Source organism: Malaclemys terrapin, chromosome 14 (genome assembly GCF_027887155.1).
Source record: "Malaclemys terrapin pileata isolate rMalTer1 chromosome 14, rMalTer1.hap1, whole genome shotgun sequence".
Classification (NCBI taxonomy): Eukaryota; Metazoa; Chordata; order Testudines; family Emydidae; genus Malaclemys; species Malaclemys terrapin.
In genome coordinates this window covers 34,787,871-34,815,238 of record NC_071518.1, presented here as the reverse complement: position 1 = coordinate 34,815,238, position 27,368 = coordinate 34,787,871, and the positions used below count along the sequence as shown (strand labels likewise).

At 38.2% G+C, this 27,368-nt stretch overlaps 1 protein-coding gene across 7 annotated transcripts in view; it reads left to right on the top strand.

Moving 5' to 3' along the window:
• CBFB (core-binding factor subunit beta) overlaps positions 1-27,368 on the top strand; it is a 66,146-nt gene that overhangs the window by 5,794 nt on the left and 32,984 nt on the right. For 3 of the 7 annotated variants that reach the window (XM_054049139.1, XM_054049135.1, XM_054049136.1), the window contains exon 3: positions 1,072-1,188. The exons of 1 other annotated variant lie outside the window; for it this stretch is intronic. In XM_054049139.1, coding sequence (XP_053905114.1) covers positions 1,072-1,188 — 117 coding nt within the window. Of the gene's footprint in view, positions 1-166; positions 727-1,071; positions 1,189-27,368 lie in introns of those variants that run through there. 3 more of the 7 variants (XM_054049137.1, XM_054049134.1, XM_054049133.1) reach the window with 3 other exon arrangements.

Below are 27,368 nucleotides of genomic sequence, written 5' to 3'. Positions count from 1 at the left end.
TAGTTAGTCCAGCAATTTGATTGCAAGACATTCTATTTGATATAATTATATTTTAATGATATGTTCTGGTATAAGTGTGTATCCGTGTATGCATATTTACGCTGTACTCTATCATAACTGAAACAGTGAATCAGAATTCTACTTCTACCCACATTGTTTTCCCCCCTCCCAGCTGTGCAAGTTGGAGCTCTCTTTCCCTGTTTGAATTGCTGTGATATGCATAAGTCTAAACTTCTTATGAATGAAAATGAAACTTTGTTTTCAGTTGAAGTTGAAGGTCATGGTTTACTTGAATACAAGGATTCTCATTTCTGATAAGATTAAGTCAATGTCCCTTCACGAGTTTTTGAGAAAGAATACAACAGATTTCTAATACATGGAACATCTACTAATCTAGATTTCGCTGAAGTGTTTGCCCACTCACACACTAGCTATAGTAGCAACAAGATTTCACAACTTGACAGTGTAATATTATGCAGTATATGGAGGGGTACATAGATGGTGCATTCGCTCATCTGTCTGTCAGTATGCAAAATAAGGGTAAATAAATATTTTCCTTGCATTTTTGTCTTTAGATCTCAGGTAATATGCCTCCTGGATTTATATATCTGTGAAAAACAGATAGGATTTTTTTGTTCAAAATCTGTGCTCCCAGTAACAAGTCTCTGCAACTCACTTTCTTCTGAAAGTTCTTCTAACTGGGAAAAATGCTACTTTTTACAACATGTAAGCACTTTTTTTAGTAGGTTTTGGTACTGAGTTGTTGGTACGGGATTTCCTGACAGAATTCTGAAATAATAGATTCTAATGTCAGCAAAAACTGATTTGAAAGAAAGTATTGATTCCATGTTGTATTTTATATCCAAAGCAGCCAATGGCAAATGTTGTCAAAATGGAATCAGATGTTTGTAACTTAATACTTAAGAAAAATGATGAGTGCATGTTTTTGACTTTAAGTATTCTCTATGCTGCTTGGCTTAAGACATAAACTGATGTAAAAATAAATGACTGCCTGCATAATTTATGTAATGTCTTGCTCCCTGATCCTGTTTGTATTGATTTTTCTAAAAGGCTTTTGTGGCCACAGGAACCAATCTGTCTCTCCAGTTTTTTCCGGCCAGCTGGCAGGGGGAGCAGCGACAGACACCGACCCGGGAATATGTCGACTTTGAAAGAGAGGCAGGCAAGGTAAGAAGGAAATGGTTGCAATTCAAAGATTTTTATGTGCAGTGTCAGTGAGCTTTTAATATAAACTGTGTATTATTATTTGAAATTCTTAATGTTCCACAGTTCAATGCGTAGTAGAGTTAGTTATAAAAATACTAATAAAAATTATTAAGATGAAATCTGCTAAATTTCTCTAAGGATTGTTAAAAAATAAATTTAATTTTAACTTATTTTAAAACACTTTTTATATTACTTGGGGAAAGGTATGTGGGGTAATACTTGGTTCTTTCCTTCTATTAACTTTCATTTATTTTGGAGGGCAGAAGCCCACTTCTTCATAATAAAATGTTTAGGAACAACTGCAATTTGTTAGTTTTTAATTTACAGTAGACACACCTTTGGGACTGCATTAAAATTACAAACCTTAACTAGCAAGTTATCTTAGAGAATTTTTCATTAGTCTCACTGAGCACATTCCCTTGGCAGGGCTCAGGTTGGCAATTTATATGAAGTGTGGGAATTGCTTGCTCTTGTTCATCCACTAGACATTTTTTGCTTGACTTTCACCATCACAAATTATAAAGAATAAATACCACTTTAAATAAATTGCTGACTTTGCCTGTTTTGCTGTTCTGAAATGGTTGATCCACAGACTAAAATTCCTTAATGGCACAGCGGTACTTTATTAGTGTTTAGGTTGTATCTTTCATCTCAGAAAACTTGTTTGAGAGGTCACTGTGATGAACTTTTTTTTTTTTTTTTTTTTTTTTTTTAAATGTATGGTTTCACTGTATAGGAAAAATACTTAAAAACAATGCTTAATGGATATGTTTATCTGTACTATGTAGGCTAGATGGGCCTGATCCAAAGCCATTGTAGTTTGTGAGACTTTTCTTTTGGGTCAGACAGTGTATATACTCTTGGACTCCACCCGGAGCCGGGTAACTTTTCTGTACTATTGTTTTCTAATAACTCTTTTTATAAAGGTTCTTAAAGGGACTTGCTCAACTTAAAACTCTCACTATCTGTTTTCAACCTTCTTTTGTTACACGTAACTACTAACATTAAAAAAAACTGAAAGACGAGGAAATATTTCATAAAGTTTTATATAATAGCCTATTGGGTTTTCCCACATCAGTATAAATAGGAAAATCTGATTGCAAAAGCACAAAAATTCTCAAAGGACTTACTCAGTGTCAAATGTAGTACCTGAAGTTTCTTTTAACTCATATTTTGAAATTAACTGGAGTTCAAGTTGATAGTACTGTATCATGTTTGTGTTTTTTGTAAACCTATTCTACTGTACTGTGGAAGCCTGCAAAAGTTTTTAAAAAACACCTTTTGGGCCGGGAGGCGGGGGAAGGCTGGGTACTGGCTTCTCTGGTGAACAAGATGAATTGAGTTTGGCTCTTACTGAAAAATATTGATTCTGGCTCATCATTGAATGAGGAATTTTTTCTTGTAACATAGCAAACTGAAGTCTGTTTTTGCTTATTAAAAAAATAAACAATTGTATTTACTTCCATGATTTTTTTTAACTTTGTTTCCTTGGAATGAATTTTTAAAGGGGTGAATTAAGAACTTTAGAATGGCCATACTAGGACAGACCCATGGTACATCTAGCTCAGTTGCCAGTGCCAAATGCTTCAGAGGGACTGCACAGAACAGGTTAATTCATCAAGAGCCATCCTCTGTTGTCCAGTCCCAGCTTCCAGCAGTCAGAGATTTAGGGAGACCCTGAGCATAGGTTTGTGACTCTGAACATCTTGGCTAATAGCTATTAATGGACCTATTTGATGTGATCTTGTCTAATTTTTTTAACTCAGTTATACTTCTGGCCTTCACAACATCCCCAGCAGGTTGACTGTGCATCATATGAGGAAGTACTTTCTTATGGTTTGTTTTAAACCTGCATCCTATTAATTTCATTGGGTGACCCCTGGTTCTTGTATTGTATAGGGGTAAATAACACTTCCTTATTCACTTTTTCCACACCATTCATGATATTCTAGATCTCGATCATATCCCTCCCCTTAGTCATCTTTTTCTAAGAATAGTCCCAGTCTTTTAATCTCTCCTCATATGGAAGCTATTCCATACCCCTAATCATGTTTGTTGCTCTTCACTGTGTTTTTTCCAATTCTAATGTATCTTTTTTGAGATCGGGTGACCAGGACTGCATGCAGTATTTCGGGTATAGGCATACCATGGCTGTATATAGTGGCATTATATTTATTGCCTTTTCTGTCCTTTTCCTAATCACTCCTAACTTCGTTAGCTTTTTTTTTTTTTGGACTGGTGCTGCACATAGAATAGATGTTTTCAGAAGACTATCCACGATGTCTCCAAGATCTTTCTTGAGTGGTAACAGCTAATTTTGTGTATATTGTTGGGATTGTTTTTTCCAAGTGCATTAATTTCCATTTATCAACACTGAATTTCATTTGCTATTTTGTTGCCCAGTCACCCAGTTTAGTGAGATCCCTTTGAAACTCTTTGCAGTCAGCTTTGGAGTTAACTATCTTGAATAATTTTGTACTGTCTGCAAACTTAGCCACCAGATTTGCAGGAACTTAGTATATACTACTGCGAAGCCAAATAGAATTGATCTCATCACTGTATGCTGCTTCTTGCATTTTACATGTTAGTTTATAGTAAACTTTCAGAATATTTGGCTAAATTTAAGTCTCCTTCCGTATTTTTTCATTTAAGGCCATTTAGAAGTAGAAGATCATCCAGTAAAACATGAATGGTATTATACTGTACTTTGGATAAATCACGAATTCCTGGGTGTGATTTAGCATTATTATAAATCGCATGTGACATCAAGCTTGTACTATACAGAACTTGTTTTAAAGTGAAGTTGCTCCCATAGCATGTTGAGAAGAGAAGCAAACAGGGTAGAAGTGCGTTACGATATCAACAGAAAGCACCTGATGGCATTATAGTATTGTAGTTTATTTGCCTGTCACTTATTCTTTATATAACTTTTTAAGGAGTTTCGATTTTTTTTTTTTTTTTGCACATATTCAACTGTCTCTACACTCAGACATGTGATTTCTGTAGCTCCACGCAACAATTTTTTGTAAGCTTTAACTCTTGAGGCAGTGGCATAATGTGTGTTTGTTCATCACTGGAGCTGTGCCAGCAAGGCATGTTTTTAATTATATGAATAAAATATAGGCCATTGAGGGAGCTGTCATTTAATTATTATTCTAGGCATAACTCTGAGATTCTGAATGTAGATAAAGTTAAACTTACAAATACTGGAATCTTTTTATTCTAGAATTCTTTACTGTTTCACAGCGTTTGGTTAACCAACTAATGTCCCAGAAATAGTTTATTCAGAATTTGTAAGTGCATTGCTGCCGACTATAAACAGTTTTTGTCCTTAATCATGTAATTTTATTCTCCAGATAAACAGTTTTCTAAACTGTTTTCTAAAGGAGCTTTAAAAAAAATTCCATAGTTGAGTCCAGTTTGTTGTCCAGGGAAAATGAATTAGCATCCTGTTCTTTATCTACAGAATAGGAGTCTGACATACGAGGCCTTTTTAAGGATAACAAATTCCTTAATAGTTATTGGGACTCTGGGGGATAGATCTTCGCAGACAGATATATGCAATTTGAGTTATTTTGTACCTACAAGGATATATACGTTCCAGAAAATTGGCCTCTAGAGCCTAAAGATCATAAAACAAAATCTTTCAACGATCTTCTAAAAATAAAAAGCTCAAAAGACGTGTAGGAGTTACACAGTGGATCAGACTTGTAGCCCACCTCATCCGGGGTCCTGTCTGACAGTGGCCATCACCAGATGTTTCACAGGAAGGTTCAAGAAGCCCAACAGTAGGCAGATGTAGGGTAATCTGCCCACATGAATGTCTCATCCTCATCCCTATGAGTTAGAGATCGATTTAAACATAAGGTTTTATTTCTTTTCAGATTCCCTTTGCTAGCATTAACTATTGTAACTCTGGATATTTTTATCATCTATGTAAAAGTTGACTCTGCCTCTGAATATTGCATTGTTTTTGAGATGAACAACATGCCATGGCAGTGTGGTCTGTATTGTGAGAAAGTATTTCCTTTTATAAATTTTGAATGTAACCTTTTTAATTTCATTGAGTATCCCTTTTGTTTTTCTATTATGAGAAAAAGAACAGAAGCCTCTGATATTATTTTAAATGCTTCTATTATTGTAAAGTTAAAAATATCCTACTCTTTTCCATCTCCATCCATGTGAGGTTTTTCTGTCCCTGATCATTTTTGTCATGCTTCTCTGAACCTATTCTAATTTTGCAACACTGTATTTGATGTGTGGCAACCAAATACTGCACACAATATTCCAGAGGAAGCTGTGCCATTGAGTCATAACTTTATATTAATCTCCATTTCATTCCTTATGCAGTTTAACATCTTGTTTGCTTTTTTTGACAACAGCTGCACATGATCAGAGGTCCTCCACACAGCCAGCGTCCAAGATGCCTGTGTCTTTTCTTAAGTTCATATAGTAAATTTAGATCCTTGTAAAGTGTTTGAGTAATTGAAATCTCTTCTTCCATTTTGCATTAATTAGTATTGCCATTGTCTGCCGTTCACCTAGTTTAAGTCCCTCTGACATTCATCTTTCTTCAAATTATGCCACGTTTGAGATCATTAATAAATATATTAAACACCGGATGGAGTATGGCACATTGAGGCACCCTGCTGTTAACCTTTTGCCAAGATGTAAATTGACTATTTATTCCTATTTTGTTTTCTCTGTCTTTACCCAGTTTTTCATGCATGACAGTGCCTTTAAGACCATGACTTAGTTTCTTCAGCTTCTTGTGAGGGACTTTCTCAAGGTCCTGCTGAAAGAATAAATAAATTGTTAACCAGTTCTGCTTTATCCACTACTTTATTGACAGACTTTTCTTTGCTGAAATCATGCTGGTTGGACTCAGTCATTTTTTAATTACCTTTCCAACGAATTTACTGATGTAAAGCTTACTGGTCTGTAATTTCCCAGATCACCCCTTGCACCTTTTTAAAATAGATTTAGAATATTTTTCTATCCTCCAATCCTTTGGTATGGTGGCTTTTTTAATGGGGTTTCATATTTTTGCTAGCAGCTCAGCTGCTTCATGCTTGAGCTCCTTCAAAACTCTTGGAGTTGTATCATCTAGGCCTGGTGACTTATTTCTTTTTAAATTATCAGTCTGTTCCAGCATCTCTTTTTCTGACACCTCAGTCTCTTATAGTACCTCATCTTTATTGCCAAAAATGGTCAGGTCTGTAGTAAGTATTTCCCTGACATCCTTTGTGGTAAACTGATTCAAAAAATGAGTTAGTTTCTCAGACATGTCCTTATCTTCCTTAACTGCTCTTTAACCTTTGGTAATCCAATGGACCCCTCAATTTTTTTCAGGCTTCCTGCTTCTTGTATATTTAAATAATTTGTTTGTTTTTATACCTATTTCCTCTTAAATCCATTTTTATCCTCCTAATTTCCCTCTTACATATAGCCTGCTGTAACTTATATTTGTTTGACTTCCCTAGAGGTACAGTTCTTTCAGAATTTTTTTGTTTGAATATCCTCTCAAGCCTTGTTAATTAGCTATATTGGTTTATTGCTTGTCTTCCTGGTTCCCTTTTTTTGTAAGGTGCCTTCTGAGGTACTATTAGTGTTTCCTTAAGTAGCCGCCATACGTTTGAGGGTTTTACTTCATTTGACCTTAGGGCCTTCTTTACTAGCTTCTTCATTTTTTTTGAAATCTCCTTTTAAAAAGTTTATCATGGCATCAGATTTTCTTTTTAACATAAGCTCTTAGGATGTAATTCAAGAATTAACAGTAGTAGAACAACTAACTCCTCTGTATTACTTAAGACTAAGTAGAATAGCCTCTTCTTATGTGCTTTAGCTCTTCCAAGAGCCAGTCACTTAGTGTTAAGAAATTCTTTCTCTAGACCTTGTCCTATTGTGTCTTTTTAACAGTTTGTATGAAGGTAATTGAATCAACTGATGGTACACAATGTTATTGTATTGAGTAAGTTATATAAAAACTGGTGACACACTGGTCATGAATATCATTGCATGATGTGTATATACCGATGGTGTGTAAATAGGGGTGTGTGTGTGTGTGCTGGAAATATGTTCCTAAAATATGTTGTGGGGGCAGACTTGGCAAACAAGTCTGCTCTAGACAAAGGAATGTCAATTTACCCATCTGGGTTAAGTTTTGTAAGCCATAGACCATGAAAGTACATTTACAAAAAGGGTAAGCAAAGCAGTCAAGCTAACAAACAGTGGGATAATCAACCTGGTGAGCACACTGGGGAACATACCGGAGTTTGACATCCTGAGGTCTTCCTGGCTCCTGAGACAAAGGCAATGAACTCTGGAAAATATAAGGGGAGCAAATTTTAGTTATCCATCACTCAGGGGACAAAGGGGATGGCACACTCTGGTTCTGTGAACCTTGGATCCTTTTGCCTGAAGACTGGAGATGCTGGTAACTTAAGGTGAAAAAATGTGTTGGGCAGAGACCTAGCTTGATAGAATTAAGTTTTAGGTACTAGAAGTGTTATTTTTTTGTTTTGTTTGTAACCTTTTTTTTTTCTTTTTTCAGTTCTTGCTTGGTATTACTTAAATCTGTTCTTTATAAATAAACGTATTCCTATCTTATTATAAAAGCATCTTAGTGCTATATATTAAGATAAAGAATGGGTCCTCAGCGAGCCAGCAGTTGGTGTGTGCACTGTCTCTCTGGAGGCAGCATGCTTGATAATTCTGTGAGTATCCAGTGAGAGTCACTGGACACTGCTCAGTGGTTTGGACACTGCAGAGAGACATCTCTGGGGAACTTTGGAACTGAATGTTACCGGCAAGGCAAGGATAAGAATGTCAGTGATTTGGAACTTTTAGTGAGGTGGGCAGACTTGAGTGACAGGGAGCTGATGTACAGTCTAAATGCCAGTAAACCTCTCCCTTGTTGCAGCAGAGCGAGGTAACATAGTGGTTTACAGTTCTGGGTGCCCTGAGCTGAGTGTTACAACAGTCCTGTCACTATTTGACCCCACTGGTGAAAGAACAGTAGGATTCACCAAGGGCAATGTTACCATGGTGCGCCTCCTCACAAGGAGACCTTTAGGTCTGTGTGGTCATAACAGTACTGCCTTTGAGTAGCACACAGAACATCTAATATGCTCTACTTAGCTGGAAGTCCAGGGAGGAACTGTGATTAGGAATGGGCTTTCAAAGCCCTTTAAATCAGATCTGTAGTAACTACACGTCCATCCTGCTTTACATCTGGAGCTTGCTTAGAAGGTTTCTATGCTCGAGGCACTTGGACCCTTTGAGCACAATCCTGTTCATAAAAGATTTTTCTGATAGGATGATCTTATTGATCCACTGACCTAGAATGCAGGAAATCCAGGTTCAGTTCCCAGCACTGTAGACTTCCTGTGTGACATTTGGGCAAGTCCATTTAATTCCGTGATATCTAATCTCCAGCATGAGGGCCCAAGGTATTATTTCAGAAAGGTCAGGGGCTCACAATTAATACTTTTTTGCTACTCAGGAACTGCCACTCCCTCCTCCAGACTATTTTAACATGTACCAAGGCTGTGGCAGACAATCAGGGAGCAGTAACTGTCTTATTCTTGATTTTGTTGCTTCTCCTTTTCCTCTTTTTTGGGCTGCTCTGGATACTTGGGGTATGGGGTAACTATCCTTTGATATTCAGTTCCCATTGACTTGGACAGAACTTGTCAATCTCCTATCCTGCTTTCCCTGCAGCTCCCACAGCCCAGAAGGGAATCAGGGAATGGTGCAGCCGGAGAGGTTTTTTTCCCCCTTTTTTGTGATGCAGCTGTTGGTCAGTAGGGTTGCTGTTAAGTAGCTGAAGCAGTGAAAGGACAGCAGTTTGTCTTCATAGAGTTATGAATAAGGCGTAAATGCAGTAATGTTGTCATTGCAGACTGAAACACTTTCAGAACAAAAACTTTAGGTTAGCAACTTCTTTAGCATCTCCATACTTACTGAGATTCATGAGATTCCTATCAACCCTTTATGTCCCTGTAGTACTTCATGTCTGCAATTTATAAAACTGCTTTTTCCTTAACTCGAACTTTTATTACATGTTTTAGAATCGCCACTTTATTCAGTAGCATTTTATATGTTTCATCTTTTTCTAGTGGTCTAAACTCGGCCATCCACGCTGTAAAGGCAAGACTTCAAATTTCCTAATACCGGCCTCTAGCTTCCTAATATTTGCCAAAATGAGAATGAAAATAGAATAATTGTATGAGTTAACTTTTATAGTGGGGAGCCAACTAGAAGATTTATGAGTGTTGCATGAATTGTTATAGTTCCTGAAGTGCTTGCAGCATAGGTTTGGGGGGGAAATCCAATCTTTGGGTTTTTGTGATTCTCCTTTGTTCACACTTTGGCCTCTGTTTACTAGACAGAATTGTTGCAGTTGTGTGATTTCTTATTTTTTTCAATGCAGGAGAGAAGTAAAAGCTTCATCTCATTAAAGATTTGACTGAGTCTAGCTCTTTGTGAAATTCAGTTAAAAGAATACCTCCACCTTTTTAAAGGAATTGTGCAAACCTATGAGTTATCTAGACACTTACTACTAAAAACCTTGGTAATTTAAAATGATTTTTCTGTAAATTATTGGAATGCATCTTAAGTTATTGTATCATCCAGACTGAGTATTGGAATACACTAGTAGTTGGGATAATTATTGGGCCATAGAACTGGACTGATTTACCAGATACGCTTTAACTGGTATATGTTCATTTATTTTGGCTGGGATTTTTAAAGGAGCCTAGGAGACTTAGGCACTCAATTTCCAGTGACTGTCAGTGGAAACTGGAGGCCTAACTGTTTGGCTGCTTCAAAAATCTTCCTTTTAGTGTCCTTTGATGGTAAAAGCTATTGAATATTAGCAAAGCTGGTAGCAAAGGGATGCCACTGATGTAGAGAGTAAAAGGATTACTTCTGATGAGGATACACTATATCGTTTTAAAGGAAAGAACTTTAAGGCTTTGTCTATGCTTGTTGCTGTAGCACTGTAGCTCTTCAGTATAGACACTCACTACAGCGACGGGGAGGGACTGTAGTTGATCCACTTCCCCGAGAGACGGTAGCTAGGTTGATGGAAGAATTCTTCCACCAACCTAGCGCTGTCTACAGTGGAGTTTAGGTCAGCATAGCTACATCTATTGGGTGTGGGGTTTTTTACATGCCTGAGCAGGGGCAGCTCTGTTTTTTGCCGCCTCAAGCACGGCAGTCAGGCGGCGTTCGGTGGCATGCCTGCAGGCGGTCCACGGTCACATGGATTCGGCGGCATTTCTGCGGGTGATCTGCCAGTCCCGCGGCTTCAGCGTACCTGCCGCTGAAACCGCGGGACCGGCGGACCTCCCACAGGCACACCGCCGAAGGCCGCCTGACTGCCGCCCTCACAGCGACCAGCAGGCCGACCCCTGCGGCTTGCCGCCCCAGGCACGTGCTTGCAGCTCCAGGCACCAGTGCAGCTCCTGCTCCTAAGAGATGTAGTTATGCTGATGAATGTTTTTTTTTGTTTTGTTTTCCCCAGTGTAGCCCAGCCCTTAGTAAATGAAGATCTCTTGCATGATACAAGCAATTAAATACTTAGTATATATTCAGCTAAAAAGTCAAGCAGGTTAGCTTATTGGCCTACCACAGCATACTTTGTGCCTGATAAATAGGAACAAAGTAACTTTTCTCGTACTGAGGATTATTATGGCAACTACAGGTGTTGCCAATGTAAGGATTATCTCATCTCCTGCTTACTGGTTGTTATATTTTCAGATGTTTGGACTAAGTAGAAAATCCATACATTTCCTCTGCTTCCCCAGGATCCAGGCTTGTAGAGAAGATAAGAGTAGACAAGAAAACTAGCATTTCCATTTGCTTTGGCTGAACTTAAAGACACAGTTATCAGAAGATACAACAGATCATGTACAGACAGGTCCTTTGCTTCCTTTATGGAAGAATCTCAATAAACATTTTGTCCCATTCTCAATCTTTCTTCAACTTGTCTGGAAATCAAGACCCAATTATTAAGTGCATTTAGTTTAAACTGCTTTTTGAGATAGTGTAGCTTGTGTCAGTTTATTTTAATGTCAAGAATTGAGTGGTTGGTGGGGAGGTCAGGAAGTGGTAAGTGCTGCATAGGAGTTTAAGAAATCAGTCCACCCCAAAAATTTGTTAATGGTGTCTCACTGTTGGGAAATTCTCCTCAGACCATCTCTTGTCTATACAAAACTGAAATGAATCTAATTTATTATTTTGACTAGAGTAAACTTTTCAGGAATTTGAGGTATAAAAAGCTTGGTGTCTAAGACAGTTTTGTGGAAAATAACTACTTCGTTGATTTACTAAAGAAAATTCCCAGCCGTTGTTGGGAATGTTCCTCATTAGAAGCTGGTTGTCTTCTATGCAGAATAAGCAAGATGCTGCAAAATGTTGTTGGGTGGTGAAAGCTAAATAGCTACAAAAAGTACAAAAGACAAAAACTGAGTAACTTGCATTAATTTGTCTTAATACCATACCATTTATTGAATAAATATTCCTACATTAGATTCTGTGTACCATATGTGCTTAAGTTCCTTATTTAACCATGTATTCAACAATATATAAGATTTGGAAGTGGGATAAAATAGTATAACAATTATAAGCAAAACAGGTCATTTTTAACTGTTTGTGTCTCTCTCTTTTCAGCATAAACTATAACATTTACATTGATTTGTTTCTGTGGCCTATGTGAAACAAATTTCAGTTTCTCTCATGTTTCCTAGGGCAGTTTTACAAATGACACAATCACCATAATTGTCACTAATTGGCACTCTTGTTGGGCAGTCTCAGCAGAAAACCCAAGGATTTGAATGCTGTAGCCCACACCCCGCTCCTTCCTCCTCTCCCCCCAAAAATGTTTGAAGCACGTTTCCAGGGAGGCATGAAGAAGCCTTTTGCCCATCTCCTTGAGAAGCCTGGGCTTTTCCATATATATGACAATTTTAGTTAAAAAGGGTGAATAAAATAATTGTATTTTATGGCATTTATTACAGTGTCTCTCAACCTTTTTTGATCTGCAAACTACAAAAGCTAAAAAAAGAAATTGTCCCATAACCTGCTTTGTGAAAAATGAATGTAGTAAAATTTAAATACACCAAAATGAATGGATTGAGAGAGAAAAATAACTAATGCATGCAATCTAAAAAGTTCAACTTGCTTTTCCAGCCATCAGTTTTTCTGTGCTGTTTTGTAGAGATGGATAGGTAAGGGTTCTATCCTCTTCCCTTCTGCTTTCCTAAGTGAACACCGCTCTGGTGGAACTGCTTGCATGGTCTATATAGTATCGCTTCATGCCCTCCAGAGCTGAGTTGTACATGAGAAGAAGTAGTGGGGTTGAAAAGTTGCTGAGGGATTGGATGATAATTAAAGGGGCAGAGGAAGTGAGTTGATGGTTTTTGCCCCTCTCCTTGCTCCTATTCAATCCCACTAGCATCCAGAGTTGCTGCTTTTCTTTTCTTTAAAACATTCTTTCAAACATTCTTTCTAATGGGTGCTCCCTTGCTACGCGCTTCTGAGTTCACTTCACCAATTGAGAAATGGTAGTCTAACAGACTAACAATATGTAATAGCTCGCCTTTGAACCTTGGTGCTCCATGTTCTTGGTGGGGAAAAAAAACACACTGCACCTGTTTGGGGATAACTCCTGTTTCACTTACATCTCTTGTTTATCCCTTTATCTTTTTGCTGTGTTTCCGAGCTGCCTGCCTTCTCTTCCCCATCCCCCCACTTCTTGAGAGCAAATGTTATCTACCATAATGCCATCCTAGTCAATTTTATTCCTAGTAGCCAAAGCACTATTGTTCTTGAGTACAACCTTATTCCAGAGTAGGGCAGAACACTGATTATTCCTCACTAGTCTGCTGCCCAGATGTGTGGCAGAATTCCAATTGGCAAGCATGGTGGCCTTGCCATGTATAAGTGCTTTAAGGGGAGTGCTGCAATTTATTTGTAAATTTTGTATCCTCTACATTTAGGTTAGAGGAAGCCCTTTTTGTAGTTTTTATTTGTAATTCTGTTGTTCTCATATCATCTTAGAATATTGAAAATAAATTTCCTCGCCAATTTTTTGTAATTTTCCATCTAGAAAGCATATAATATGTCTAAACATGGGAGAAAACAGCACAATTTTATTTGTGAGTATGATTTGTTAGTGAAATGTATGCAGTGTTATAGTTAGACTTGGAAATATTTGATTTTTATCCGTAAATGCTGATTTCACTGTACACTCAGAAAGCAACAAAAATATTTCTATTGATGATCAAAATTTACAGATAGGCAAAGCAAGAAAAAATGTGGTGTGAGAACTTATTACAGTTTGATTTAAGGATATTTACTTTACTTGTGAAGTTGATGGTTTGCATTTTAGTGGTTATAAAGCTTTTAAGTTTTTGAATCTCAACATCTGTCATTGACACCCCCCCCCATAATTTCCTGTGTAAAATTTAAATACTGTATATACTAGTTCATTGCGATATACAAATGCGAGAAGTATGGGGAATAAGCAGGAAGAACTGGAAGTGCTAATAAATAAATACAACTATGACATTGTTGGCATCACTGAAACTTGGTGGGATAATACACATGATTGGAATGTTGGTGTGGATGGGTACAGCTTGCTCAGGAAGGATAGACAGGGGAAAAAGGGAGGAGGTGTTGCCTTATATATTAAAAATGTACACACTTGGACTCAGGTAGAGATGGACATAGGAGACGGAAGTGTTGAGAGTCTCTGGGTTAGGCTTAAAGGGGCAAAAAAACAAGGGAGATGTCATGCTAGGAGTCTACTACAGGCCACCTAACCAGGTGGAAGAGGTGGATGAGGCTTTTTTCAAGCAACTAACAAAATCATCCAAAGCCCAAGATTTGGTGGTGATGGGGGACTTCAACTATCCGGATATATGTTGGGAAAATAACACAACCGGGCACAGACTATCCAACAAATTCTTGGACTGCATTGGAGACAACTTTTTATTTCAGAAGGTTGAAAAAGCTACTAGGGGGGAAGCTGTTCTAGACTTGATTTTAACAAATAGGGAGGAACTCGTTGAGAATGTGAAAGTAGAAGGCAGCCTGGGTGAAAGTGATCATGAAATCATAGAGTTTGCAATTCTAAGGAAGGGTAGAAGGGAGAACAGCAAAATAGAGACAATGGATTTCAGGAAGGCAGATTTTGGGAAGCTCAGAGAGCTGATGGGTAAGGTCCCATGGGAATCAAGACTGAGGGGAAAAACAACTGAGGAGAGTTGGCAGTTTTTCAAAGGGACGCTATTAAGGGCCCAAAAGCAAGCTATTCCGCTGGTTAGGAAAGATAGAAAATGTGGCAAAAGACCACCTTGGCTTAACCACGAGATCTTGCATGATCTAAAAAATAAAAAGGAGTCATATAAAAAATGGAAACTAGGACAGATTACAAAGGATGAATATAGGCAAACAACACAGGAATGCAGGGGCAAGATTAGAAAGGCAAAGGCACAAAATGAGCTCAAACTAGCTACGGGAATAAAAGGAAACAAGAAGACTTTTTATCAATACATTAGAAGCAAGAGGAAGACCAAAGACAGGGTAGGCCCACTGCTTAGTGAAGAGGGAGAAACAGTAACAGGAAACTTGGAAATGGCAGAGATGCTTAATGACTTCTTTGTTTCGGTCTTCACCGAGAAGTCTGAAGGAATGCCTAACATAGTGAATGCTAATGGGAAGGGGGTAGGTTTAGCGGATAAAATAAAAAAAGAACAAGTTAAAAATCACTTAGAAAAGTTAGATGCCTGCAAGTCACCCGGGCCTGATGAAATGCATCCTAGAATACTCAAGGAGCTAATAGAGGAGGTATCTGAGCCTCTAGCTATTATCTTTGGAAAGTCATGGGAGACGGGAGAGATTCCAGAAGACTGGAAAAAAAGGGCAAATATAGTGCCCATCTATAAAAAGGGAAATAAAAACAACCCAGGTAACTACAGACCAGTTAGTTTAACTTCTGTGCCAGGGAAGATAATGGAGCAAGTAATTAAGGAAATCATCTGCAAACACTTGGAAGGTGGTAAGGTGATAGGGAACAGCCAGCATGGATTTGTGAAGAACAAATCATGTCAAACCAATCTGATAGCTTTCTTTGATAGGATAACGAGCCTTGTGGATAAGGGTGAAGCGGTGGATGTGGTATACCTAGACTTTAGTAAGGCATTTGATACGGTCTCGCATGATATTCTTATCGATAAACTAGGCAAATACAAATTAGATGGGGCTACTATAAGGTGGGTGCATAACTGGCTGGATAACCGTACTCAGAGAGTTGTTATTAATGGTTCCCAATCCTGCTGGAAAGGCGTAACGAGTGGGGTTCCGCAGGGGTCTGTTTTGGGACCGGCTCTGTTCAATATCTTCATCAACGACTTAGATATTGGCATAGAAAGTACGCTTATTAAGTTTGCGGATGATACCAAACTGGGAGGGATTGCAACTGCTTTGGAGGACAGGGTCATAATTCAAAATGATCTGGACAAATTGGAGAAATGGGCTGAGGTAAACAGGATGAAGTTTAACAAAGACAAATGCAAAGTGCTCCACTTAGGAAGGAAAAATCAATTTCACACATACAGAATGGGAAAAGACTGTCTAGGAAGGAGTACGGCAGAAAGGGATCTAGGGGTTATAGTGGACCACAAGCTAAATATGAGTCAACAGTGTGATGCTGTTGCAAAAAAAGCAAACATGATTCTGGGATGCATTAACAGGTGTGTTGTGAGCAAGACACGAGAAGTCCTTCTTCCGCTCTACTCTGCTCTGGTTAGGCCTCAGCTGGAGTATTGTGTCCAGTTCTGGGTGCCGCATTTTAAAAAAGATGTGGAGAAATTGGAAAGGGTCCAAAGAAGAGCAACAAGAATGATTAAAGGTCTTGAGAACATGACCTATGAAGGAAGGCTGAAAGAACTGGGTTTGTTTAGTTTGGAAAAGAGAAGACTGAGAGGGGACATGATAGCAGTTTTCAGGTATCTAATAGGGTGTCATAAGGAGGAGGGAGAGAACTTGTTCACCTTAGCCTCTAAGGATAGAACCAGAAACAATGGGTTTAAACTGCAGCAAGGGAGGTCTAGGTTGGACATTAGGAAAAAGTTCCTAACTGTCAGGGTGGTTAAACACTGGAACAAATTGCCTAGGGAGGTTGTGGAATCTCCGTCTCTGGAGATATTTAAGAGTAGGTTAGATAAATGTCTATCAGGGATGGTCTAGACAGTATTTGGTCCTGCCATGCGGGCAGGGGACTGGACTCGATGACCTCTCGAGGTCCCTTCCAGTCCTATAATCTATGAATCTATGAATTAGTCCGTTCGTTTATAAGCTGACCCCCCCTCCCAAAATGGATAGGTAAAAATAGCAAAAACTGTATGACCCTTTCATAAGCTGACCCTATATTTCAGCGGTTGGAAAACTTTGGCTCCCGGCCCACCAGGGTAAGCCGCTAGCGGTTCGGGATGTTGGCTGGGAATGGCGAACCGTGGCCACAGGGAGCTAAGGGGCTCCAGGTAAACAAAACTACAATGTATTAGATCAGGGATCGGCAACCTTTGGCCCGCGGCCCACCAGGGTGTTTACCCTGGCGGGCCACGGGCCAAAGGTTGCAGATCCCTGTATTAGATATTCAATTCAATGATTCCATAGAGTTTAAAATCATCAAATTTTGGTGTAGACCCGTTTATAAGCCAACCCCCGCTCTTTGATGGGTCCCTTTTTTTACCAAAAATATTCGGCTTATGAACGAGTATATATGGTAGATAAGATAAAAATCAATATATCCATTGAAATTATAAAAAATAAAAATCAAATTCTGCCAAGCCTAGTTTTAATAGAAGTGCAGAAGCATTTGTCTTTTTAATAGTGTCAAAATGACAGCATTATTCTTTTTAAAAACATATGTATTGTGCCTAGTTAAAATTTTAAAATTGCAGTTTTTCAAAACCTGCCATTTGTGTAGTGTAGAGGGTTAGGTTTAAGTTTAAAAGCCTTTTCCTTATAGAGTCTAGCCATTGTAATATAATGGATAATGCTCAAAAGATTTATTTTGGATAACCCCAAAGCATCTCTGCTAATCTGAATGTATCCAGGCATTTTAATCCTCGCTGTCTCAGTTGAAATCTGTATTTTGTTATGTTTTGGAGCGGGGTTTGTGTTTTTGTTTTACTGTACTTTTGGGGAGTGTGGGCCTACTTGTTGAGGTTGTAAAGAGAATAAGCCATCAGGGTGCCTTTTTTTACTTTAGCTTTTGTTTTCAGGGTTTGGTCAAGTATAATGTGTGCCCCATACTCAGTCCAACAGTTCAGAATTCTTGAATATGGGAATTACCTCCAGGTTTGCATGTTGGCACCTGTATTCCAGAATGCTACTGTATCAGGTTGTATCACCTCAGAAAATAATTATGGGGAAGTAACTATCTCTCATTTAAGAATACAGTTTCGGTACAATTAAAATTTAATTTTCTCCACCGACTTCTAAATGTAGCACTGATGGTTTTTAATCGAGGAATAAAACCTGTAGTACTGGAAAATTTTATTAATAGTGTCTTTTCTGTTATTGTTAGCAGTTCTCTTCAGACCAACTGTGTGGTTCATTAAAACTGCTAATTAGCTTGTTTATTTTAACCAAACATTTAATAGTCTTGGAAAAGGTATCCTGTTACATAGTCGCTGTAGTAGCAAAAGATAAAATTGCACTAATAGTACTATGACTCTCACTTTTCTAAAAGCTACATTAGAAAATTCTATGCTATTCACTGTAGCAGGAAAAGTGTTTTCTGTTGTTTCTTTACGTCTCAGAAACCCAAACTCATAAGAACACAAGAGCAACCATACTGGGTCAGACCAAAGATCCATCTAACCCAGTATCTTGTCTTCTGACAGTGGCCAATGCCAGGTACCCCAGAAGGAATGAACAGAACAGGTAATCATCAAAGTCATCCAACCCCTGTTGCCTTTTCCTAACTTCTGGCAAACAGAGGCTAGGGACACCATCCCTGCCCATCCTGGCTAATAGCCATTGGTGGATCTATGCTCCATAAACTCATCTAGTTCTTTTCTGAACCCTGTTATAGTCTCAAAACTCTCATGTATCAGTGACTTATTTTGGCAGTATGGAAAGTTGTCTGTCACAGTTGTGAACTTTGAAACAAGTGTTTTTCTAGCTGGAATTGACGAATGAATACTACTTTGTTAGTAAAAATGAATGGCACTCCATTAATATTGAGATACGTAAATACTTTTAAAAAATAATATCCTGGAAAAATGATTTTTTTTTTTTAAATTAAAGCAGACACCATTTAAATGTTGCTAAGTTGCTTAATGACAATCCATCGGCTTTTGCTATGGAACATGCTTTTGGGCAGTGCTCCAGGATTTGGAATAAATACCCTTATAAGACTTGGTTACTTTGAATCTGAATCCATATTTTTATGTTGAGTGGCCATACTGAGGGAATGCTACTATAGTGTTGGCATTCTTGGATAGAAATTATTGCAGCATTTTTCAATATTCATGTTCTGAAGAGTTAGCATTTTGAGCCTGATTATCAAAAGTAGTTCAGTATTTGTACATTTAAATGGACAGCTACGAATCTATTCATTTGTGTGCGAAAATATTCCCATTGCACACCTAAAACTACTGAAAATTAGCACTGTTCTCCCTCCTTGTTCTTGAGTGTTGAATTAGGCAGGTGATAGACTCACTGCTGAAGTTAAAACTAAATGACACACTTTTCTGAGAATGTAGAGGGTGAAGTTGATTCACCATATATCATTCCTGGAAACCATGTGTTTCTTAATTTAGCTGTATCAAGTTCCAAGGTACAAAACCAGAATCCTTTGCTCTATGGTGGGAGAGAGAAAACTCTCCGGAATTTATAAATGTTAAATAGCACTTTGACTCGCTTAGATATAAAGAGCTGTCTAAATAATTTACAGATTAAATATTTAACACTAGGCTCAAATATTTTTAATATTTTGCCATCCCAAATTTAAGAAAACTGTGCTAGAGTTTATTAGCAATTCATAAGGGCTTCTGGAAAGTTCGCAATTCAGTTGTTAAAAGGGATAAAATACTCTTTATTATTCAGCAAAACTCAAAATGTCCGATTTTTCTAGTCCTGAAATATTGAATTACGAAATGCTGTTTTTAAAAACAATATATAATTTTTCTCATTTTATATAAAATGCTAGAATAATTTCTACTAGACAGTCCAGCATGTAAATGTTAAGCGCTAATGTGCTATAATGTTCATTTCCATATGTTTCTTCGGGGTTTCCTTAGTTGCCCAAGGCTAATGGCGCATAGTTAAATATAAGCTTTGATTTTGAACTCTAGCTTTCTAAAAATTGTGGAATGTGATTTACAAAATTAATACTGTGTTTTGGATATGAGGTGTAAGTGACATAATGCAAAGGGGAAAATGGTAGAATTGCAACCAGATTTAATCAATGGGGAGACACTGTACTATGCGATTATGGAAGATGTTTAAATAAGGGAAAAACAAGACTCATTGGCTTACTGTGGCTCAATGAAAAAGGGAAAATACCCATGGTAAAGTTATTACCGTTTTGTCTACAAAGCATGGTGACATTTACTGAGTGGGGAAAAGAGTCATACCAATTGGAGATGGGGCCGAGTTTGTCAGGAATTGAGTAGCTTCCTTTTCATCTTTATGAGATTTGTTTTTAAGACCAAATTTAAGTCACTAATTTGGCTAAATTTAACTTTCAAAAAGATGACTTTTGTTTTAAGAATTTTCTCTAAGTGATTATGAGATTAAACTATATTATTTTTTCTTTTAAACAGACAACTTTCAAAAGAATGAACTTGTTAATATAATCTATGTTCAGAGTACCCATGATGTAACACCTCTGTTTAGAAAGATCTAGGTAAGCAACCCAGAATTTAGAATATTTGTATATGACGATCACTTGCATAAATGTCACCAGCTAATATATACATCTAAGAATCTGAGGTCAGAGAGATTAATTTCAGCCTTTTGTCTAGGAATGCCAAATAAAATAAGATTTAAAAAAAATACCTTGCACATTGACATAATTTAGCAATTTGAGAGATCACTTGGTATAATGATAGTGAAGAACTAATAGCATTGTCTCGAGCAGGGTGTATTGTATAAGTTACTAGTCAATTACATAGTCACACTTGATCTAAATCAATATTTGGATCTTGGTCTATCGTGTACAAGTCCAGTGTGCCATCCAGTTTCTTTATTTTTGTTTTCTTATCACCATGGTCTGCAATATTGATAGCCAGAATTACTTTCTCAAATGATAATTTAGGGATTAACTACAAATCTTCATTAATTAAAATTTATTTTACTTTAAACTATTTTGGAAAAGTAATAGATTGGTTAATATGTGTTTAAAAATTTGTTGAAGATTTATATCGTCCATTTGAAGGGAGTCAATGAGAACTAGATCTTAGAGTGTTGATCATAGCAACAATGTAAAAGCCTGCACCTTTTAGTGATTGCTAATATAACCTTAATGTACTGTTTCCTTATTGGAGAAAACTAATTGGCACAGAGTGCATAATGAAACTAACAGACATTTTGATTAGTTCTGTGTGTTACCAGTAACTTGGTGATTGTTTTTTCCTTGGTTTCTTTGAGCAGATTTGTGTGAATGATCAATATGTAAAAGTATTATCTGAAGCAGGAGTTTTACATTGACTGCTCTTAAGCTATAAACTTGTTTTAAACTTTGCTAATTAATCTGCATGTCACAATTATTGTTGTAGCCCATCCTATTTTACCAAAAGGATTTATTTTTAATGATATGCAAATACAACTTTTTAAAATAAAAATTAACAAGTTAAAGGGCATTTTTTTCCTAATTTACATAAATTCATCTTAAAACTATGAAAATATTGGGGGAGAAAGTTCCCATCCCCTCATTTAGTGCCATAAATGCTATCCTACACAGTGTATTAACATGTTTTTACCTCACAAGTGGCCTCTAGAGTATATTCTCCAACTTGTAAAGTAAGAAGCTTTGTGACTCTCTAATGATGTTGCCACATGTTATATTTGAGGACTTTAATAGAAGTTGATAATGCAAGTAAACATGTATAAAAACATTTAGGTTTTCTAAGGTAATTGAAAGCTAAAGATGGATACATAACTTCCTAACTGAATATTTTACTTGCTTCTCTTGAACAGAGTTTGTACTTTTTAAACTAGTGGGCCCTGTACATAAACCAGGTTTTGAGTAGATGAGCTGATACAAAGTTGAGCTTAACCTTATGAAATTTCTCTCACTGGGAGCAAATATTTTATAAATATTTCTTACACAGGAGACAATATTTAGTAAACTAAACCATTGGCGAGACTGCTGTTTTAAATAGCCAGTGTTGGGTATGATTCAGAGACAGGTGGGATCAACGTTGGAATTTAATTATTGTGATCAACCAGCAAACAGGCAGTTGACCGAACAGTTATGAATGAAGAGATGCATGTGACGAGACTGGGGCAATGAGTCAGAGCTGAGTGTCTTTTAAAGGAATGCATCTTGGTCCAGTGTGCTGGAATAGGATAGAAAACAAAAGAGAAGGGGGCATACTGTTTCACTGGGGACTATTATTTCCTGGGGGATTGAGTTAGTCACAGTGGTGGTTGTGGCTGCTGTTTAGTGTGCTGATTCATTAGTCAGTGGGTGGTGAGAACTGTGTGCAATCTGTGGGGGGGAAATGGTTCAGTTGCTTTAGGGAGAGGGAACGCTTCTTTTTGTAACTGCAGGATGTGTGGATGAAGTGTACAGATAACATCTGAATCACATCAGTAAATCGCCCTGGTATTGTATGATAAGGATTTACCAGAGGACTTAAATAGGATGGGAAACTGAGAACTAGGTTTAGTGTCTTGAATACAAATAAATTGACTCTTTATTTCTTTCAAAACAATTGAGAACTCTCCTCTTGTCTAGTTAGTAAATGCAATGGGACTCCGTCGTATTTTACTTCTTAAATATATGCACCGGACTGAATCTTTTAAAATCAGTCCCCAGCCCTTTCAGAGGGGGAGTTGGTCATGATAGGGCAGCGGAATGCATGTGCCCTAATTTTGAGGAAAAACACTTTGCAGTGTAAATTATGAGCGAGTAATAGTAACACTTATATTTAGGTTGCTTAACATTTTCAATTTTGTTAGAAATATTTTTTAAGTGCAGTTTTTTTTTCCACACTGTGTGCTTGTGTTTGTGGTGTGCTTGCTGCTTGACTGAAATATACCGTATAGTCTGTTTGGGGGACTGTGTGCTGAACCTAGCAGCCTGTTAGGCAAGGCTGAGAGCTTCTTAACAAGGCTTTGATCCCTAAGCTCTTCAGCACCCATCAACCCTTAACCAAGGGGCGGGGCTACTCAGGAAGACCAGGGCTTTAAAAAGCCTGTTCCTAAGCGACCCAAGGAGCTAGCGGACAAGAGAAGCTAACAGGAGTTTTATGAGGGAGCTCTCCAGGTGAAGGAGGAGCGATTACATGACCCTGGGGGTAAGTTTGTTGTCTGTAGTGTGTTTTGTGGGATCAAAGCCTCAACAAAGGACCGAGCTGCAGGAGTAAAAAAACGAATACATGCAGAAGTCCAGCAACAGAGTGGGGGTTATTCAGTTTATTGCACCCAATGCAGCATGTATGATTACCTGCCCTATGGGCAGATGACGTGTGCATTTGGTGCAAGGAGCTCCTGGCCCTCAGAGACCATGTACGGGCTTTGGAGACCAGAGTGGCTGAACTGGAGGAGCTAAGAGAGACAGAGAGGTACATAGATAAGACTTTACGGGACACAGGGTCCCACCTGTGCTCTGACAGCCTCTGTGCTGTTGGGGAGTATGAAAGTCTCAGGGAAGGAGAACATCCAACTGGAGCAGAGGAAAATGATCCCATAGTTGGGACCCTCCTTCCAAATGATGTAATGGTATCCTCTTGCACTGAGGATACCTCTCCGGGGGAGAGAACTCCAATTATTAAGAAGAGAAGGGTAATAGTTATGGGGGATTCCATCGTTAGAAACATATATAGCTGGGTTTACGATGACGGGAAGAACCACATGGTGACTTGCTTGAGGATCTCTTGAGACACATAGATAGACTTATGTGTAGTGCTGGAGAGTAGCCTGGTGGTCGTGGTACATGTAGGTACAAAGGACATAGGAAAGGATAGGAGAGAAGTCCTGGCGGCCAAATGGAGGCTACTAGGTAAGAGATTGAAGTCCAGCACCTCCATGGTCACATTTTTCTGAAATGCTTCCAGTTCCACGCACAGGGCTAGTTAGACAAGCAAAACTGCAGGATCTCAATGCATGCATGAGATGATGGTGTAGGGAGGAGGGCTTTAGATTTATTAGGACTGGGGAAACTTTTGGGAAAGGGGGAACCTATACAGGAAGGATGGGCTCCACCTAAACAAAAATGGAACTAGATTGCTGGCACTTAACATTAAAAAAGTCATAGAGCAGTTTTTAAATTAAGGAAATCAAACCGGTGCAGAGGAGCACGTAGTTTGGACAGAGACATCCCTTTGGGGAGGATCTATTAATGGAGATTCTCTGTCCTAGTAAAGAGGAGAGAATGGAAGACGACAAAATATGGGTAGGATCTGATGAGAAACAGTCAATTGAAATAGTCCCATTCAATTACATCATGTAATGGCAGACAGCTAAAAAGTGACAGGTTTTTAAAGTGCTTATATACAAATGCTAGAAGTCTAAATAATAAGATGGGTGAACTAGAGTGCCTTGTATTAAATGAGTACATTGATATAATAGGAATCACAGAAACTTGGTGGAATGAGAATAATCAATGGGACACAGTAGTACCAGGGTACAAAATATATCGGAAGGACAGAACAGGTTGTGCTGGTGGGGGAGTGGCACTATGTGAGAGAAAGCGTAGAATCAAATGAAGTAAAAATCTTAAATGAACTGTACCATAGCATCTCTATGGATAGTAATTCCATGCTCTAATAATAAGAATATAGCAGTAGTTATATATTACTGACCACCTGACTAGGATGGTGATAATGACTGTGACATGCTCAGGGAGATTATACAGGCTATAAAAATAAAAAAACTCAATAATAATGGAGGATTTCAACTATCCCCATATTGACTGGGTACATGTCACCTCAGGACAGGATGCAGAGATAAAGTTTCTTGACACCTTAAATGACTGCTTTGTGGAGCAGCTAGTCCTGGAACCCATAAGAGGAGAGGCAATTCTTGGTTTAGTCCTAGGTGGAGCACGGGATCTCATCCGAGATGTGAATATAGCTGGACTGCTTGGTAATAGTGACCATAGTATACTTAAATTTAACATCCCTGCAGGAAAACACCATAGCAGCCCAACACTATAGCATTTAATTTCAGAAAGGGGGACTACACAAAAATTAGGAAGTTAGTTAAACAGAAGTTAAAAGGTACAGTGCCAAAAGTGAAATTCCTTCAAGCTGCATGGAAACTTTTTAAAGACCCCATAATAAAGGCTCAACTTAAATGTATACCCCAAATTAAAAAAACACAGTAAGAGAATCAAAAAAAGTGCCACCATGGTTAAACAACAAAGTCAAAGAAGCCATGAGAGGCAAAAAAGCATCCTTTAAAAAGTGAAAGTTAAATCCTAGTGAGGAAAATAGAAAGGAGCATAAACTCTGGTAAATGAAATGTAAAAATATAATTAGGAAGGCCAAAATTTGAAGAACAGTTAGCCAAAGACTCAAAAAGTAATAGCAAAACATTTTTTAAGTACATCAAAAGCAGGAAGCCAACTAAACAACCAGTGGAGCCACTGGACGATTGAGATGCTAAAGGAGTACTCAAGGACAATAAGGCCATTGCGGAGAAACTAAATGAATTCTTTGCCTCACTCTTCACAGTTGAGGATGTGAGAAAAATTTCCAAACCTGAGCCATTCTTTTTAGGTAACAAATCTGAGGAACTGTCCCAGATTGAGGTGTCATTAGAGGAGGTTTGGGAACAAATTGTTAAACTAAACAGCAATAAGTCACCAGGACCAGATGGTATTCATCCAAGAGTTTTGAAGGAACTCAAATGTGAAATTGCCAAACTACTAACTGTAGACTGTAACCCATCATTTAAATCAGTTTCTGTACCAAATGACTGAAGGATAGGTAATGTTGTGCCAATTTTTAAAAAGGTCTCCAGAGGTGATCCCAGCAATTACAGGCTGGTAAGCCTAACTTCAGTACCGGGCAAACTGGTTGAAACCATAGTAAAGACCAAAATTGTCAGACACATAGATGAACATAATTTGTTGGGGAAGAGTCAACATGGTTTTTGTAAAGGGAAATCATGCCTCACCAATCTACTAGAATTCTTTGAGGGGGTCAATAAGTATGTGGACAAGGAGATCCATTGGATATAGTGTACTTAGATTTTCAGAAAGCCTTTAACAAGGTCCCTCACCAAAGGCTCTTAAGCTAAGTAAGCTGTCATGGGATAAGAGGGAATGTCCTCTTATGGATTGGTAAGTGGGTAAAAGATAGAAAACAAAGAGTAGGAATAAATGGCCAGTTTTCAGAATGGAGAACGGTAAATAGCGGTGTCCCCCAGGGGTCTGTACTGGGCTGAGTCCTATTCAACATATTCATAAATGATCTGGAAAAAGGGGTAAACAGTGAGGTGGCAAAATTGGCAGATGATACAAAACTACTCAAGATAGTTAGGTCCCAAGTAGACTGCATAGCGCTACAAAACGATCTCTCAATACTGGGTGACTGGACAACAAAACGGCAGATAAAATTCAATGTTGATAAATGCAAAGTAGTGCACGTTGGAAAACATAATCCCAACTATACAAACAAAATGACGGAGTCTAAATTAGCTGTTACCACTCAAGAAAAAGATCTTGGAGTCATTGTGGATAGTTCTCTGAAAACATCCACTTAATGTGCAGTGGCAGTCAAAAAACAGAACAGAATGTTGGGAATCATTAAGAAAGGGATAGATAATAAGATGGAAAATATCATATTGCCTTTATATAAATCCATGGTATGTCCACATCTTGAATACTGTGTGCAGTTCTGGTCACCCTATCTCAAAAAAGATATATTGGAATTGGAAAAGGTTCAGAAAAAGACAACAAAAATGATGAGGGGGATGGAGTGGCTTTCATATGAGATATGATTAATAAAACTTGGACTTTTCAGCTTGGAAAAGAGACAACTAAGGGTGGATATGATATAGGTCTATAAAATCATGACTGGTGTGGAGAAAGTAAATAAGGAAGTGTCGTTTACTCCTTCTCATAACACACGAACTAGGGGTCACCAAATGAAATTAATAGGCAGCAGCTTTAAAACAAACAAAAGGAAGTATTTCTTCACACAGTGCACAGTCAACCTGTGGAACTCCTTGCCAGAGGATGTTGTGAAGGCCAAGACTATAATAGGCTTCAAAAAAGAACAAGGTAAGTTCATGGAGGATAGGTCCATCAATGGATATTAGCCAGGATGGGCAGAGATGGTGTCCTTAGCCTCTGTTTGCCAGAAGCTGGGAATGGGCGACTAAGGATGGATCACTTGATGATTACCTGTTCTGTTCATTCCCTCTGGGGTACCTGGCATTGGCCACTGTCGGAAGACAGGATACTGGCCTAGATGGACCTTTGGTCTGACCCAGTATGGCTTTTCTTATATCTTACAGCAGGACTTTGAAATGTAGCAGAGGGATAGTAATAGGGGACAATAAAGTACCTTTTGCTGGCCTCGTGAAGTTCTGTTCAGCGTTGTCTGCATTACAAGATGCTGAAAATTTCCATTGCACGTTTTTGTTTCATATGGCACTGCTTGTTTTTGCCTTACTGCCAGAAACTCTCAAGATTCCATTAACGCTATGCATAATACCACCCTGGTTCCTTGTTTCAGCAGTCCACGTAAGGAGCAGGAATTCTGGATAGGTACAGAGAAGTGGTTTCTCCCATCAAAATACGTTTTGGCATAGATGAAGATGCGCTGTGCTGGGAGCCAGAAGATGATGGGTTTTTGCACTTGGCTCTTCTATTAAATTAAATTAATTTTGTGCCCCTTCACAATCCTTATTATTGAGAAAGGCCTCACAGGTTACACAAG